The following is a 17,062-nucleotide window of genomic DNA, read 5'->3' as shown; positions in this document are numbered from 1 at the left end:
TTCGGGGAAAAAAGTGTGTTTATTATGCGAATCAGTACGGTAGATGCTTCTATGTTTAAAGGCGTCATGAAATGTTTTTCCAAAAATCTGAGCTATATGTCTATTTGGAATCCTTTTGTTTTATTACAGAAACCACATTCATTGTTTTCATTGTTCGAATTAATTTACTAGCGTAAAAAATTGATCGCATCTCCACGTGGTGAATGATGTTGATTGGGGCAAAGCTCTGGTGGTGCTTGTCTGCGTAGACGCCGAGTCGCAGCATACCGAGCCTTTCGTTCCTTTTCATCCATGTCAGAAACAGAATGTGTGTTATGGAACGTGGTTACATACGCAGTTGAGCATTTGACCGCCACAACAATGTGGTGCATCGCTGGAAGAAGTGGGTAACTTTTAGTGGCGAACATGTAGAGAAGGTCTCCTACTCGAGTTTGATTGCTCTATTCCTTTGTGACAATAACAAAAACTTTGTAGTCTGCGCAAGATGGCGACATAGACCGGACTTGATGGGTAAGCCAGAGCTCCAAGGGCGATAATGATGTCCCGCACACGAGCCAAGGGATGACGTCTAATCTGCTCGGACAAGGTGGCCGACCTCATTGGGCGTCGCCTCTTGCAGCACGGTCGGTTTTGAGGTTTCCAGCTGCACGCCCACAACGTGTGTTGCTTGTGTCGTGCTACAGAGTTTAAGGGAATTGTTGGCAACTTCGATTGGTTACGTCCCGATACAGTCGTCAAACGACGAGCCGCAAATACTTTCTCGCTTCGACCAGAAAATTGCTGATCCGGTTGGAGAAAAAGGACGAGAAGGCTGGAAATATAAGTAGAATTCATGGCCTTGGTGCATTTGAGGAGTAACATGTCCAGTTATTGTCGAGAAAGATTGTGGCAAAGGAAAATTAATGGAAAATTCGGGATCGTAATGCCGGTCGTAGAAAAACTACGCCGTCCTTGGGCTACACCCGCGCAAATGAGCGGCCCAAACGGATGCGCTGATAGCTGGGAGGTCACGCGCATGTGTCCCTCCCTGCTACTGATTTCGCAAAGTTCTGGGTTTGAATCCTCTTCCAATTATAATTGTTTATTCCTTCACCATATGTTTCATTATACTTATTCGCTTTATGTTTTATTACGATGAGTTTAGCTTTTTAGTGAGTTTCATCTCTTGTCCATCTTTGTTATGTATAAAAAGTAACGATTGTAATAATTATTTGTCTGGTGACTCGTTAGCACCTTGAAAACAAGTTGAAAAGCAGCTGCTTAGGTTTGAGTGGGAACATTTGACACGTCTGTCTGGTTGGGCCAAGTCTACGTCAGAAAACATAGACAGGTGTTTCGGAGCGTTACCATCTGCCTACGTCAACTGGCTTTGGGATGTTAAGTCCATAGACAAATGCACCATTAAAAGAAAAAAAAAAGACAAGAAATGAAAGCACCGCTTTCTAACGGCCATCGCCGCAGTCACTCCCGAAAAAGAAGCCGAGGAGGCCTCGTCTTTGTAGGGTTTTTCGGCAGTGGAATCCTTTGGTTTGGATTACAAATCGACCTGCCCTGGTTTAAGTTTAAAAAAGATTGAAAAATGAGCCGACCTACAATCGCATGAACACTGTACTTCGTAGGCTTCCTCCTCGGCTGGTGGCTCGTGCCATCCAGCCACGGGTTTTAATATCGACGGCTAACCCGTTCCCTAATACACGAAGCATTAAATTCGATCCTTTTAATCGTAGTACCGTTAAAGTGTACAGTCGGTGCAACGGATGTGCCTCTTGGCACTCGGGGGCACTCGGCTCCCGCCCGGTGGATCGACGGGAAAAGGACGAAATGCTTGGCTTTTACTGCCAGTGCAGTGTTTTCGGTGCCTGGCGCCATATTGCCTGGAATGCGTCTCCCACCGGTGCGTTTACTGCGTCCTAAAAGGTGGTCCCTCGATTTCCGCCCGACGGCATAATGTCGCCAGCCGCAACGTTGCAGAGTCCCAGCATTGACGGCAAAAGTGGCGGACGCCCGCTCTGCCTTGGGTCGCCCTTTGGCTGGACGGTCTGCGGAAGCTTGTGCAGCCGGGAATCGAGAAGCCGCGACGACGGAAGCACTCGCGTTTGGTCCTGCTTTTCGCCGGGACGTCTACGACCGGCCACCGGGATCGTGACGTTCTTGGGGACCACTTTGGATGCACGGGCAGAAGGCGCACCAGTCGGAGGCTCTCTCCAGGCTCTGCAGTGGCACGTCGCTCTACTCTGATTCGCGTGTCCTTTTTTCAGGACGTAGGCAAGCCCGACGTCGACGGGCAGGTGTACCTGGTCGTACAAGTGCTCAGGACGGGTGAGACCTTCCTCTTGTTTTGGATTCCGAGCCCCGGAGTGTCGCCGAACGTTGCGGGAAAAATGTAAAAAAAGGACCTGTCGTCTTTGCAAAGGCCCCTGGCGGGAATCAAAAAGTAGCCTGACACCCTATCCCTATGTTAGCAGAGCGAGTTTTTCTGGCACGGTTATGGTTGGTTGGTATGTATTTTCCGTTGCCGCAAAAAACCTACTCCAGCAATGCTACGATCTCAAAAACACGCTGCGCATGTTTCCCGACTTTTTGGATAGAGTTCAGGTGTACATTTAAATTTCTTTCTGACGCCTTCTCGATTAGGTACCCTGTAGAAACACACTTCGATTTCGTTCCTCACTTCTTCGTCCTTCCACCTGGTAGTTCTTTCAAATTTATGCCTAATTTATTTATTTTAAGCATGTATGAATGCAATCAAATGCTTTTTTAACAAAGTGTAGTACCAGTGGAATTTTTCGTAGTACTGGTAACTTCGTTGGTGTAGCTGAGCGCAAAAAATCGACCACGCAGAACCGAATTTGTGCTATCTCATGTTGACATACCTGCGCAACATTCAAGGTATTTTAAGAAAAAGTATAGCACCAAATATCCCGCATGATTCAAGGAGAGGCCAGGCTCTTTAAATCAATTGCAAAATTCGGTTTCTTAACTTATCGCGCTACGACTTTGCGCAGCATTGCCCACAGATGGTGCATTCTTTTTGTAAAATTTGCAAAGAGCGAACTTACCTGAGGAAAAAGTAAAGAAAGAAAAAGGCTTAGCTGCTATGGAAACGCAGCGAATCTACCGGTCTTCAAACAATACAGTGCCGCTTCGCATGGGAGACAAGAGATGGCACAAGCGGTCGCGACGCCAACTGCTGCCAATGAACGAGCATACAGCGCCGAGAGCCGGCGCTGTATGCTCGTTCATTGGCGGCAGTTGGCATCGCACTGGCACACGTTCGTGTACTGACCAGCGCGTGATGAAATTTAAAGACACCAGGTTAGCGGTCGCACTGCCAGTCAACTCTCATTAATTCAAACTCTCTTACTACAAACTTGCGGATAATTCAAACAAACATTCAGGTCCTATCCTAAGCGTCTCTATGGGAATAATAATAATAATGATAATTATTTTATTGCAAATGAACATAATGTATGTTAAGTCTGACCTGCCTAAGCCACATTGGGCTTGACTGGCAGCGTCTTAAAATCAGTGAAACCATGCCGTTTGCAAAAGAAAACATATCAAATAAAATCCACACAAAAAATCAGAATAACAGAAGCAAACTAGTGAGCGCTTTACGATCTAAAATTTCTCAGGGCTTTCTTGAGCTTGTATTTTGCTCTTAAATTTAATATACTAGAAGGTAGTTTGTTCATAAATGCTGGTACATAGTAACCCCGAGTTCTTTTTCCAAATCTTGTCGAACATCGAGGTATCCAGTAACGCTCTTTGGGTCTAAGAATACGAGAAGGCACATATGGAACTTTAAATTGACTATCCCAAAAATGCCAGTGAACAACAGTTTCCATCAATAGCGAGTTAAAATCAGGCAAATGCAGTGCTTTAAACGCATCAAAGTCCTTACCCAGGCATAAATCATAGGAAATGTTCTTTAGCAAAGAATGCAGGATCGAATTAATTCTAATTTGCCAACGCAGAGCACACCGACTATACACGGTAATACCGTAACGGAGCACAGTGTAAACAAGAGCATGTAAAACAATTTTTTGAACGGATAGTGGCATAAAATATCTCATGTTGTATAGCAAACAAGACACTGCACGAATTTTCTTACACACATGAACAAGATGAGTGTTCCAGGTTAGGTCACTGTCAAAGAATAGGCCAAGATATTTTATAGAAGATATATGCTGTATAGGCTCACATGCACATGATAGGCACCTAGACGTATGTAATCGTAAAGAGCAGGTCATATTAACTTTTTTCAAAGGGTTGTGGAAACATTAGCTGCGTTTTGCATGCATTAACTTTAATTAAATTAGCTTCAAACCAGTCCATAGTTTTAATTGCCGCAGTTTGCAAAGACGAAAAGGCATCTGAATAATTGGACGCTCTAGATAAAATAACAATGTCATCAGCATATTGAAATAGTGAAATTGGTACCATCATGGAGAGGTCATTAACACAAAGGTTATATAACAGTGGACTTAAAACCGAGCCCTGGGGGACACCCGCTTTGATTGAAAAGAATCCGTTTTGATACCCTCCAAATGAAACACATTGACGCCTATCCTGTAGAAAGTTTTCCAGTAAATTTAAAAAAAAACCTCGAAAGCCTAACTTTGAAAGTTTTGTTATCAAAATGTGATGGTTAACACTGTCAAATGCCTTGCGGACATCAAGGAACAGTGCGCAGGCAGCTTAATTCCGTTCAAAAGATAAATTGAGCATGTCAAAAAAGTCCTCAAGGAGCATTTGAGTACCTCGGCCTTGTGTGAATCCGTACTGATAAGGAGATAGTAAACTGTGTTTATCTAAAAAGCTATTCATAGTTATCCACATATGTTTTTCCAGGATTTTAGCAAAGCAAGACGGAATGGAAATAGGTCGATAATGTTCTACGTTATTTCGCAGGCCTCCCTTGAATAATGGAATCACCAAAGCTGTTTTCATTGCTAATGGAATGATACCATTAGATATTATGTGATTAAAAATCGAAAGTAGAACAGCCCTAATCCCTTCAAAATTTCTGCGCAAGATACCTGGAGATTTATTGGGCTTAAGGCTAAAAAGGATTGACCTAAGCTCTTCTTCAGAGAGAAGAGGAAGATAAGCCGAGTCTAAGACACTTTTGTTTAAGGTACATGAAGTTGGGTGTTGCCCTGCAATACCTGATACTTGAGAGAAAAAAAGAAACTTTCAATAATTTAAACTCTGCTTTATTCAAACAAATTTTCGGCCCCCCTCGAGTTTGAATTAACGAGATTTGTCTGTACGGCCACTAGCTAAGTTTGTCATCTACAGCCGGTACACCAGGCACTCCTTGCTGCAGTCTAACTTCCATGCAGCAAACTTAACTGACTTGTCAAAATATGAACTGCATCTATCACCAGACCACCGACATCTACCCCCAATCATGCAGCAAACAAGTGTTTGCCCGTGTAAATTTTCCCTTTTCTAAATCGAGCAGCGACTTGCGCCGCCACGTGTCGTTCAAGGGAGGCAGCGTCTGCGCCGCTCTCGTAGGAGCGGGCGTGGCAGTTTCGACACCACTCGCGATGCTGCTGCCGCTACAGTGGACCGCAGCTGCACGGCAGAATCGGTCATGCACTCGCTAGGCAACCATAGGGTGTGCATGCGTCAGCTGCAGTGCACGGCGAGCGAGGATGGGGTGAGGCGCACTACTGCATATGTCCGGCACAAAGGGCATTGTTTTGTGTGGCTTGACTGATTTCGCTTAGATTTTAGCATCGTGATTTGGGGGGTAGATGTCGGTGGTCTGGTGACAGCTGCGATGCCTATCCTGATAAGTCAGTTAAGTCAGAAGTTGCGTTTCCTCGACCACATATTATTGCTCCAAGGCGGACCAGCTTGGGACTTGAATCGAGCGAGATTGGGAATCTTGGATCCTGATGAAAATCCGTGCATGTGTTTCTTTGTGTGCAACATGACACAAGTTGCAACCTTGAAACGCCACGTGCCGTAAAATGCCCCAAGAACGCCCAACCAAAATGAAGATATAAATAGTGACTAACATGAGATATCTTTGTGGATGCTAGAGGAAAGCTTTATAAAAATATGAGTAATAGACACCGGGGCGCCCACCACGAACCACATGATACGGGAACTGATACTACCGCAGATCGCAGACATGGCAAATTCGCGGACATGTGCTAGAAACTGCTGTGTCATGATAAAAGATACCGCAGATTGCAAGTGCAGCAGCTATGCGTCTCTCAGTGCAAGAAACATCCAGGATCAATGTGCGTGTTGTCACAGGGACAGATGTTGCGTACATAGATCGCGCACAAAAATGTGGGGACGCACTACGAACTCACTTATCACACATTGTACCGGTACCGCAGATTGCACGCTTAATGTAATTCCCGTCGGATATCGCGGGAATTGGGGGGGTGAGCTTTGTAATTTTTCTGTTATGGATACTTAGCCAGAAAAAGGGACTATCTCTTGGGGGAGGGCGTGGAATTCTACAGCGAGGGAAAACAGTCTTTTGCCCCTCTTGGTTCCAGGCCGCTTGCAGAGTGACTCCAAGAAGGGGGCTGGCCAAGGGTACCGGAGGCCCCTGGCCTGTGGAGGTGGGTGCTCGGCCAGATCCGCACGGCATCCTGCCAGGCACCATCTTACACATTGCCCCCTGTCTCGCCCCACGCAGGTTTCGAAATGAGTAATCTGATGGCACCAGCCTTCTTTGAGGTTCCACAAACTCAGCTTTAGTTTAGAGGCTTGATTGTTTCAGCAGGTTACATCGATAGCACCTTAAGGCTACACTCGTGGCAGCTTATGACTGGAGAGGCACCCATTTTTAAGTCTCTATGGTCGTAAGCAGTCTTTATTTCTCAGTTTGCTCTATTCCTTTTTGGCCTTGCGTTCATTGTTTGGAGTCAAAGCTTTGGCTTCAAATAACAGCATTTAGAAACTGCAAGATAAGTAAAAAAAACGAGGATTGAAAAAAATCATAGTGTTTTGAAGGGGTACTGACACATCAAAATCATGTATTTTTTATTATCCGAAACGATTGAAAAGGATGCCGGGACATTACCCTCAAAATTCGAAACTTGAAATTCAGTATTTCTGAATTAAAAAAATCATTTTCCAAATGTCAAATTCGAAGTTCCCGCATGATCCGCGCCAGTGCAGTGAGTCAAATGTTGCGGTCTCCTGCGACTCGACTTTCTTTGGGACCACCGCCGTTGCCACAGCAACTCGAAGCGAGGAGGAGGTGAGCAGGTGGGATACAAGCCGGCACGGGGGAAAACCGGTTTCTTCCCCGACTCGCCGATAATCCTCGTCTCGAGCGCCGCCAAGTTTTCCGAGGGAGAATACAAATCTAGGAAGCGACATCACACCGAAATCTGATTTTTGGTCTTTCAAAAAGAGGGGCCGTAGTGCGTTCGCAATTGCGTTAAAGAAACATGTTTTACGATTGCCGTTATTAAATGTTATAGAAATGTCGCCTACAAAGCTTCTAAATTTCCTGATTTTTGACGTCACCGATCAAAAGAAGCAAGGAGGTGAGCGCGGGAAATATAAACGCCAAAAATAAAAAGGCGCGCGCATGCGCAGAGAAATTTTTTTTCGCGTTGCGGTTTTTTTTTGTTTGTCTATGACTATAACTTGCATTGTTTTAGACAATATAAATTAATACGACCTTTGGGGTGTCAGTGCCCCTTTAAGGGGACATGCACTGAGGGAAAATATTTTTTTATTGTTTAAGATAACGGAATTCAATTTTCACAATTTATAGTTCTTGATCTCGTTTTTATTAATTTACAGCATATACACAAACGCTTTGATCACACTTTGGACGGTCCACAAAAGTCAGTTTATCTGAATGTATCACGCTCGGATTTGCTGCAGAGCTGTCGCTCGGTGGTGCACGCATAAAGTTGAAATATGAATGGATAAACTTACCTCGTTCAAAAAAGAAAAGGAGAACCTGTTTCAGGCAATCTACGGCGCCATTTTCTGTGCATTTACTTCGAGGTGCTGCCGACAGGTGGCGTATGCATCGTGGGTACACCAGAGCCTTATATTGGGAGAGTTTGGCCAGTCTATAATCTCGCCGCCGTAACGCCCTCTCCCGAGTGAGCCAATCGGCCCGCGGCGCTCCGTGAGTGGCGCGAGTGCATGCGTGAGCAACTCCCGGCTGCTCCCAGCTGTGCAGGGAGGGCCGCCATTTTCCTTCATTCATCCGGTGGAGTGCATTGAATCGACATCAAAATTTCGCATCTTTCTTTTTATTTCGCTGCCTCTGGCAAGAAAATGATACAGTATTGTTCCTCGGCAGGTGAAAAGCTAATGAATTAAGTTTTCTCGATGTTTGTCCGCAAACTTCTATTCGGGCGGAAAAGAAGTCTGCCCGTAGCAGACGACGCGTAGCATCAACAGTGCTCTGCGCCGAGAGCCTGTTGCGTCAAAATGGTGGTCGTTTTCTTTTTGCCTTCCTCTCTCACTCCTTCGGCGCTCTCCTCTCCAGCACTTTCGTCGCCAAGCCGGCCAGACTTTCCCAATATACAGCTCTGAGGTGCGCATAGATCGCTCGAAACAAGTTCTCTTTTTTAATCTTCCTTGAACGAAATAAGTTTATCCATTGATATTTTAAGTTTGTGCCTGCACCACCTAGCCCCACCTTCTGCACTAAATCCCAGTGTGATGCGTTAAGAAACTGATTTTTGCAGAGCCCACAAAGTGTGATTGAAGTGATAGTGTATGTGCTGTAGTATTATTTGGATATAGCTTGTTTTTGTTTTCTGAAAACAATGTGCATGCAGAAAAAAAATGCGTTGCTGTAGCCGATGACAAGTTGGACGTCATCAGCGACGCTGAACTGTGGCCTGAGGGTTGTCTATTCTGTCCGTTTTACAGTCCGCTAAAGGACAGCATGCGTTTTGACCAAACGAGCAACCAACCCAGCAACGGCGATGAATAATGCACGCAAAACTATCTTTGTATTACCAGAATACACGTAGCATACGTGGAAAGGCTGCGAAGTTCATGGAAAATTGTATCGCTTCTGAATATGACATATATTGTATAACTGAGACGTGGTTGCGGGAGGATATTTCTAGTACCGAGTATTTTCAGTCCCAGTTTTCAGCCTATCGTGGGGACAGAGATCACAAAATGTACGATCAAATTCACGGGGGCGGTGCTCTGATAGCAATCCGAAGCAATTTAGAATCATATCGCGGGCCTGATATGGAAATTTACGAGGAATCAGTGTGGATCGAAATTAATCTTCACGGACAACCGAATGTTCTTCTGGGGAATTACTATTTCCCTCCGCAATGCGACTTTTCCATTTTTAGTTCTTTTACTAATCACGCTTTGAGCATGACAGACTTTGCAAAATGCCGTGTTTTTATTACGGGTGATTTTAACCTGCCTGGTGTGAATTGGGACACTGGTAACGTAAACTCGTCCAACTCAGAAGTGCGAAGGAAAGCGAATGATTTATCTCAGCTCGCAAACTACTTGGAACTATACCAAAAAAATTTTCTTGTCAACTACAAAGGCAACGTGTTGGATTTGTTCCTTACAAATGATAACGAATGTGTACTACAACAAGCTAGCACCCCACTTGTCCCTGTTGACACCTGGCATGTCCCATTTGAAGTAGATCTGAGTACAGCTGATAACCAAGGTACAGCTTGTCTGCAAGCAACTGCTTTTTCTTATGCAAAGCGGAATTACCTGGGGCTTTACGAGTTTCTTGCGAACACAGATTGGTCAATCATTACATCAGGTAAAGATGACGTAGATAAACAAGTACTAATGCTTACAGACCTAGTGACAACCACTATGAAGATGTTCATTCCGGCTTACGTACATGGTGTCGCAAATCACTATCCTTCCTGGTTTTCCCACGAATTGAAACATACAATGAGGAAAAAGCTACGTTATCACAGACATTACAAGCTGACTAATAATCTGTTCTGGTACGAAAAGTCAAATCGGAGCGAGCTTTAGCGAAGCATCTTTATCGTCGTGACCACCGAAGCCATACTCAAAGTGTTGAATCAAGCCTAAAGCAAAATCCGCAAAGCCTTTGGAAATATACCAGGAACTCCTCGAATAAAAAGAAGACGGCACAGAAGATAACACTATCTAACGGTTCGGAACATATCTGCGGTCCGAGCGACGTCTGTCAAGCGTTTGCAGATTTCTTTTCTTCTGTTTTTGATTCCACGGCAAGTATGTCTCAAACTTGCACACTGCCAGACCAGGAAAACGAATACTTATCAATTCCCGAGCTCAGCATTGACGACGTTTTTGCGGCGATTTGGGTGTTGCCATTTAAGAAATGGCTGGAGCCGACGGAATTCCTTTGTTTATAGTGAAAGGGTGCGGTGACATGTTAGCTCCGATTTTAACTTTTATATTTAATCGGTCGTTGAAAGATAGGCTTTTTCCAACTGCATGGAAGTTCTCTCTAGTTGTGCCAATATTCAAAGATGGGTCGGCACTAACTGTCAGTAATTATCGTCCAATTTCACTGATCTGTTCGTTTGCCAAAGTGCTCGAAAGGGCCATGCATTGTCATATTATGCATTTTTTTTCCAGACGTATAAACGTGCAACAACATGGTTTTATGCCAAATCGTTCTGTGGAAACAAACTTAATCGCGTTTACGGAATTTGTGGGTGCCAAACTAGGGTTGAAGTAGCAGGTCGACGCAATTTACTTTGATTTTAAAGGGGCACTGACACATCAAAATCATATTTTTTTTTATTATCCGAAACGAATGAAAACGATGCCGGGACATTACCCTCAAAATTTGAAATTTGGGAATTCAGTATTTGTAAAGTAAAAAAACAATTTCCAAAAGCCGAATTTGAAGTTCCCGCGCGATCCGCGCCGGTGAGTTGACGTCAAATATTGCGGAGTCCTGAGAGTCCACTTTTTTTTCACGACTCCCGGCTGTTGCCGTGGCGACCCAAAGCCAGGAGGAAAGGAGCGAGTGCCGGGCCGCCGGCGGACCGGTTTTGAGCGGTGTCGCCTGTTTTCCGTGGGAGGATACAGATCCAGGCGACGGCACCACAACGAACTCCCGATTTTTGGTATTTCAAAAAGAAGGGTCGTAGTGCGTTCGCGATTGCCTTAAAAAAACATGTTTTAGGATTGCCGTCATTAATTGTTATAGAGATGTTGCTTACAAAGCTTCTAAATTTCATGATTCTTGGCGTCACGAATCAAAAGAAGCGAGGAGACGAGAGGCGGGAGAATCAAACAACAAAAATAAAAAGGCGCACACGCGCGCGGGAAAATTTTTTTTTTGCGATGCGTTTTTTTTTGCGTGTCTATGACTGCAACTTGCATCGTTTTAGACAATAAAAAAAATACAATTTTTCGGGTATGAGTGCCCCTTTAAAAAAGCATTTGACCTAGTGAGCCATTCACTGCTAGTTAAGAAACTTGCGTCCTATGGTATCTCCTTACCACTTTGCGAATGGATTCAGAGCTATCTGCATGACAGAGAGAATTCTGTTTCATACGGTGGTGCACAATCAACCGCGTACCTCTCCAGATCGGGAGTCCCGCAGGGTTCTAGCCTATCGCCTCTGCTTTTCAACATCTTCGTGAACGATATTTGCTCATGCATAAATCACTCGGAAATGTTACAATTCGCCAATGACGTTAAGCTTTTTCGAGCTATTGTTGACATTTCTGGGTGCGATAAACTGCAGCAAGATATTACAGCCTTGGCAGACTGGTGCAAGGACAACAAGTTGGTTCTCAACCCGGCTAAAACAAAAGTCATATCTTTTTCGAGAAAACATTTCTTTAACACCTTTGACTACACTTTGAACAAGTGCTCAATTGAGCGCGTTTCAGTTGTACGTGATCTGGGAGTTTTCTTGGACAGTGAATTTAAATTCTCCGATCATGTGCCATACTTGAGCAATACATGTTACCGTACTTTGGGCGCGATTACCAGAATGACTCGAAGCTTTAGGGGATATTCTTGCTTTTTGCATTTGTACCGATCCCTCATCCTGTCTAAACTGGATTTCTCCAGCGTTGTTTGGAATCGTTTAGACCAGACAAACTCGAATGAACTTGAAAATGTACAGAAGAAGTTTGTTCGACTACTTTACGATCGTTATTTTAACGGGCGAATTTATTTCAGCTATGAGCGATTGTTGAAGATTTTAAACCTGCATTGCCTCTCCGAAAGGAGGCAGGCACGAGACTTTTTATTTTTGCACAAATGTCTTCACGGTATCATAGATTGCCCCAAGCTAACCTCATCCGCACTCATTGCTGTACCTGGCAGGTCTCTTCGCTCCCATCGTCTTTTCGGTTCCTCTGAGCCAAAAAGCTTAAGACCCATTGAGTGTATCCAGTACAATTTTAACGTGTCAAATGTCGCAAACACGCCCGAAGTAGACATCTTTTTGCGGGAAAGTTTTAGTATGCGGTCTCTGCTAGTGCTTTTATAATGTGACGCCCTCTTGTATCAGTCTTTTTAGCAAACAGTGTTGTTTTTAACTTTATGCACTTTTTCTCATTTACATTTATATTTCACGTTGTTGTTTCTTCAAATTACCGTATTTACTCGCGTATAGGTCGACCTGTTTTTCAAAAATCGCCTCATCAAAACTGGGGGGTCGACCAATACGCGAATCCCGGTATTATATTTTTCAACTTTTTTTTTTTTTCGGGGGTCCCGAAGTTAGGGGGTCGACCTATACGACGTATCGACCAATATGCGAGTAAATACGGTATGCATGCGTTTGCGTGCATGCTTTTTATGCAAAACTGCATGCAAGTGTCAACGGTGCACCCTTATGTAGGCCTAAGGGCTGTTTAGGGGCACCAGAAAAGTACAATAAATAAATAATTTGAAATACCCGAGCGTGATTTCACCGGGCTCGGCTGTACTAGACTAATTTCTGGATCATAATTGGTGCCTATTTCTTTTTTTATACACAAAATATAGAGATTAAAATTTAATAAAATACCATAAAGCCCGAACTCGCATTTTAGAGCGCAGCTCTTAGGTGCCGGTTTCCGTAATTGGCGTAATTGCGCGGTGCATTATGAGACGCGTGACGTCACTGGTGACGTCACTGATGGCGTCATCAGTGACGATGCCGATGCCGATGACGTCATCAGGGACAATGACGATGACACTGATGACGCCATCAATTACGATAACGATGACATCATTGTGGTGTGATGCACAGCATTACGGTCACCCTTTGCTTCTCATAGCCAGTCGTACGCACTTTTACTTCTCGGGCGCCTATTTCGTTGACGGTGCATGTTCTTGGCATGTCGATGTACACGGGGGTCTCATCAGCATTGCCGATCTGCCCGAGTCCGTAGCAAGATTCGCGACGCAGCTTCATCACATAATGTTGGAAGTTGACAAGCTTGTCCTCGAAGTCCACCGGTAGCTTCTGGCAGATACTGGTGTGGCGTCTCAACGAGAAACCGTTCCTCTTCATCATCCGCTCCACCCAGTCTTGGCTCGTGCGGAACGCCGCGCTCCGAACTGTTCAGCAGCGCCCTGATTTCCGTTGTCTTCTGCGTAACGAATAACCGTTCTCTTGAACTTCATCGTGTATGAAGTTCTCTTCGCACTCATGATGGACGACTTCCACAAACCGACGAATAGGCTTAACAGGCTAAACAACCGACTGCAACAAGCGCAAGGAGGCCAAACAAACAAAACATCTTCAATAGAGGGTATGGCAACGCACCCTCTTTCGCAACCTGCACAGATGCGAAAGTGGAAAATGGCGGTATGTGCTGCCATCTATTAACTGACGTTGAAACCAAGCGCCAGCGGCCGTTTGCGACTCCGGCGCTCGGTGACACTGGCATCTGTGATCTCAAATTTCTTGTTGGGAGTGGGGTGCTTACATTCGCATGCAAACTTTTTTTCAGGTGTTTATGTTTGAAAGGGGAAGGGGGTGGGGTGCGGTGCTTAGAATCGGGGGGGGGGTGTTTAGAATTGTGAAAATACGGTACTTTGTTTTGAAAGAGCATTTTTTCCCCATTTCAGTGCTTCATACACCTTTTTGAGAGAGAACATCATTGCATGCAAACAAGGGTCAGTAAACCTGTCCCAATTGGAGAGAGCACTGAAACTGAAAGAAGCATTTGTTCATAATGAGTCACGGGGGTTTGTCTGCCATTGCCAACACTGGTTCATGCATCGCAAGCATATCACATATCTCACTTGTCTCGCACTGAATGCCAAAGACGAAACAATGCACGAAAGCCCGTCTTGCTCAGCCGTGCAGAAGATCAGGTGGATGGGGAAGGCACCACATTTGCTGGTTCTGCCTTTTAATGCAAAAGCATCAACTGTCTCTTAGAGCAAAAGAGCCAAACAGCTCTTTTACAGGGCTTCAACCCCATTGGCTAGCGCGTCCACATCCAACGGCACCGTTTACATCGCTGCGATCCCATTGGCTAGCGTACGTCGACCAGGCACCCATTCACCAGACACGCAGCGCCATGAGGTGGCCGGTCGTCGAAACTGACCGGCCATTTTATGGTGCTGCTGTCCGTCAGTGCCAGTCAACGCGCCAACAGCAAAAGCCGAAAGCCTCTCTTTCCTCTTTGTCTTGAATGTCGCTTTTCCTTATCGTAAATAAGAAACCAACATGCTCAACCATCTACAGCAAAATTGATGTACGTGCATTTGCACTCACAACTCATAAGAAGTGCTTAGGTGTACCTCAATCTTTTTTTGTTGCTACTACCATTGAGGAAATGAAATATTCTGGCACTTGACACAGACTGATTTTAGCTAGTCTTATCATTTCAATGTATTGCTCCCTTTATTCTTCATGGTGAATGTTTCTCAACTGAAATTCAAAGGGATACTTCAACGAAATTTGAAATATTCCCGTCGTGTTCAAAAATAGGTTGAAAATGATCCACAATATCCGTAAATGACAATCGCATGTTTGCATTTTGATCCTGGTGGCTGTATTTTTCATTATAAACGGCCAACTCTGGCAAGCGCTCGGAGAAGGCCCAGCGGAGACCACGTGACATCCAACGCAATCGTGTCGTAGGTCGTCTCAGGACGAGCAAAGCTGCGGCGAGGCTGACGTCGAGAGGATGGCCTAGACGTTCCAGCCACCGAAGCGGCTGCTTTTGTACGAATATTGACTGACGGGTTAATCTTCTATAATCTTCTAGGGGGACAATAGCGACTTCTGCGACACACAAAAAGGATTCTCGGGAGGAAGGGAATTCCTCCTTCCCCCCTTCTCTCGTCGTGGCCGGAGACGAGACAACCTCCGTCACTAGCTGTCAAGGTTCCTAGACGAGCATTACAAACGAGGCAATAGCGACATCCACCAGGTGCTCTTTGCTAATTGTTTAATTCGTTTTAAAATTCCTTTTCGAGACTTTTTTAACAAGATATTGGTACGTTCCATGTGATGCTGCTCTTTTGAACACATGTAGACCAAAAAATGAGCGCCGAAATTTTGTTGTAGTATCCCTTTAATGTGGAATGTGGCTAGCTATTTATGTTTCTATTGAAAGCAAGTTCTTATATTGCCAAAAAGCAGGCTTTTGGGGGGCAAGAAATGCCCAATAACGTGGAGCATTTTTCAGATTAATATTTTGTACAAAAAAGTGTGAAAACTTGACAGCTACTCCCCTTGTATACTCTGGTTCGTGCTACAGTTGAGATATGCTTAATTTTTTGCAGCAGTTTCATACGGCAGTTTTCCTAACTAGCTAATTGAGCTGACTTTCGATCCTTAGCTGTATTTATTTATTTTATTTGAGAATACGGCCAGCCAACATTTGAGGGCATGATAGACAACATGAGAAAGCATCAATGAGTCGAATGAACAAACAACAAGTAGCTTAGTCATTGGTGACAAAAAAAATTCATCAACTGCACTCGCAAATAAAGCGGTAGAAGCAATCGCCGTCACACTTGGTGGCAACTCATTCCACTCACTAACAGAACGAGGAAAAAAGGAGTATTGAAAAACATCTTTTCTGCAGCGGAACTCAAGGAGCAAATTCTGCCTTGTATCACGACTCGCGTTATAGTGCAAATAATCACCAAAATTTAGACCAGCTTTATACCTTCCTCCTGTAGCTTGTTGTTAAAAGTTCCTGTGGAGATCAAATTTGCACAGTGTACTTAGGGAAGGAGATGAATGAAACTCGAGATTTCATCAATATTGAGGGTTTGAAGCTCGGCGTTTCAAGGGCACTGGGCTACTAATCACCAGTGTCGCCCGTGCTATCCTACAAGCCGGGAAACCCGATCATGAGTTTGGCTCGAGTTTCAGAGTGTGTTTTGTGTGCTCTCTGGCAGATGGCACTCCTACCACTATTGCTCAGCCCCCTCCAGCTTATTTTCTAGTTTGTTTAGAATTCTCACCGAGAGAGAAAGGCCACATGGCCTCACGGTGCAGGTCGCTTTAGCTCGTCAACAAGGGCACAAACTTTTGTTTAAAAGTTACAAGTGCTCTCTCGTTTCTAATCGCGGGCTGCACCACCTCTCTGACGACTCTGAAACCTTATTTAAAAGTGGAGATTTGCACAACATTTAAAGAACATCCTCTTGACATCCTGATGTTGTTTGTTGCTCTTCACTTGCTCAACGCTTCTAACAGTACCATAGTGAAGTAATGCTGAATGGACATATTGAAGGCCAGGAATCCCCATCTTTTCCAGCAAAAATCGTGTTTTCTTTTTCTTGTTTTCAAAAACTTTCTTAATACAGTCGAACCCGTTTATAACGAACCCGGTTAGAACGAATTATGGTCTATATCGAACACACGAAATTTTAAGATCAATATTCATGAGAAATATACTTTCTATAACGAACCACACATCGGATATATCGAACTGCGAGCGCCCGCTACCGCCCCCGTGGAGACGCACGAGCTTCCCTGCAATGCACAGAGTGACAGAGGACAAGAGAAAACCAAGAAAAACATGATGGCCCTTGAGAAAACGAGTCACAAAACCGACTGCGAACGCCCGCAACCGACCCCCGCGGAAGCGCGCTGGCTTCCCTGCCATGCACGGAGCGACAGAGGAC

The 17,062-nt window shown here is 44.6% G+C and overlaps 1 protein-coding gene across 2 annotated transcripts in view; it reads left to right on the top strand.

Annotated features, from left to right (window-relative positions):
- The window catches only part of LOC8037800 (dedicator of cytokinesis protein 3), a 285,268-nt gene that overhangs the window by 27,084 nt on the left and 241,122 nt on the right, over positions 1–17,062 (top strand). For both annotated transcript variants that reach the window (XM_040208926.2, XM_040208927.1), the window contains 2 exons: positions 2,259–2,319; positions 6,531–6,596. In XM_040208926.2, coding sequence (XP_040064860.1) covers positions 2,259–2,319; positions 6,531–6,596 — 127 coding nt within the window. The remainder of the gene's footprint in view (positions 1–2,258; positions 2,320–6,530; positions 6,597–17,062) is intronic.

This window comes from Ixodes scapularis, unplaced genomic scaffold (assembly GCF_016920785.2).
Source record: "Ixodes scapularis isolate PalLabHiFi unplaced genomic scaffold, ASM1692078v2 PGA_scaffold2__306_contigs__length_199485367, whole genome shotgun sequence".
NCBI classification, from domain to species: Eukaryota; Metazoa; Arthropoda; class Arachnida; order Ixodida; family Ixodidae; genus Ixodes; species Ixodes scapularis.
The sequence above is the reverse complement of the archived record's forward strand: the minus strand, read 5'-3'. Positions and strand labels throughout refer to the sequence as shown.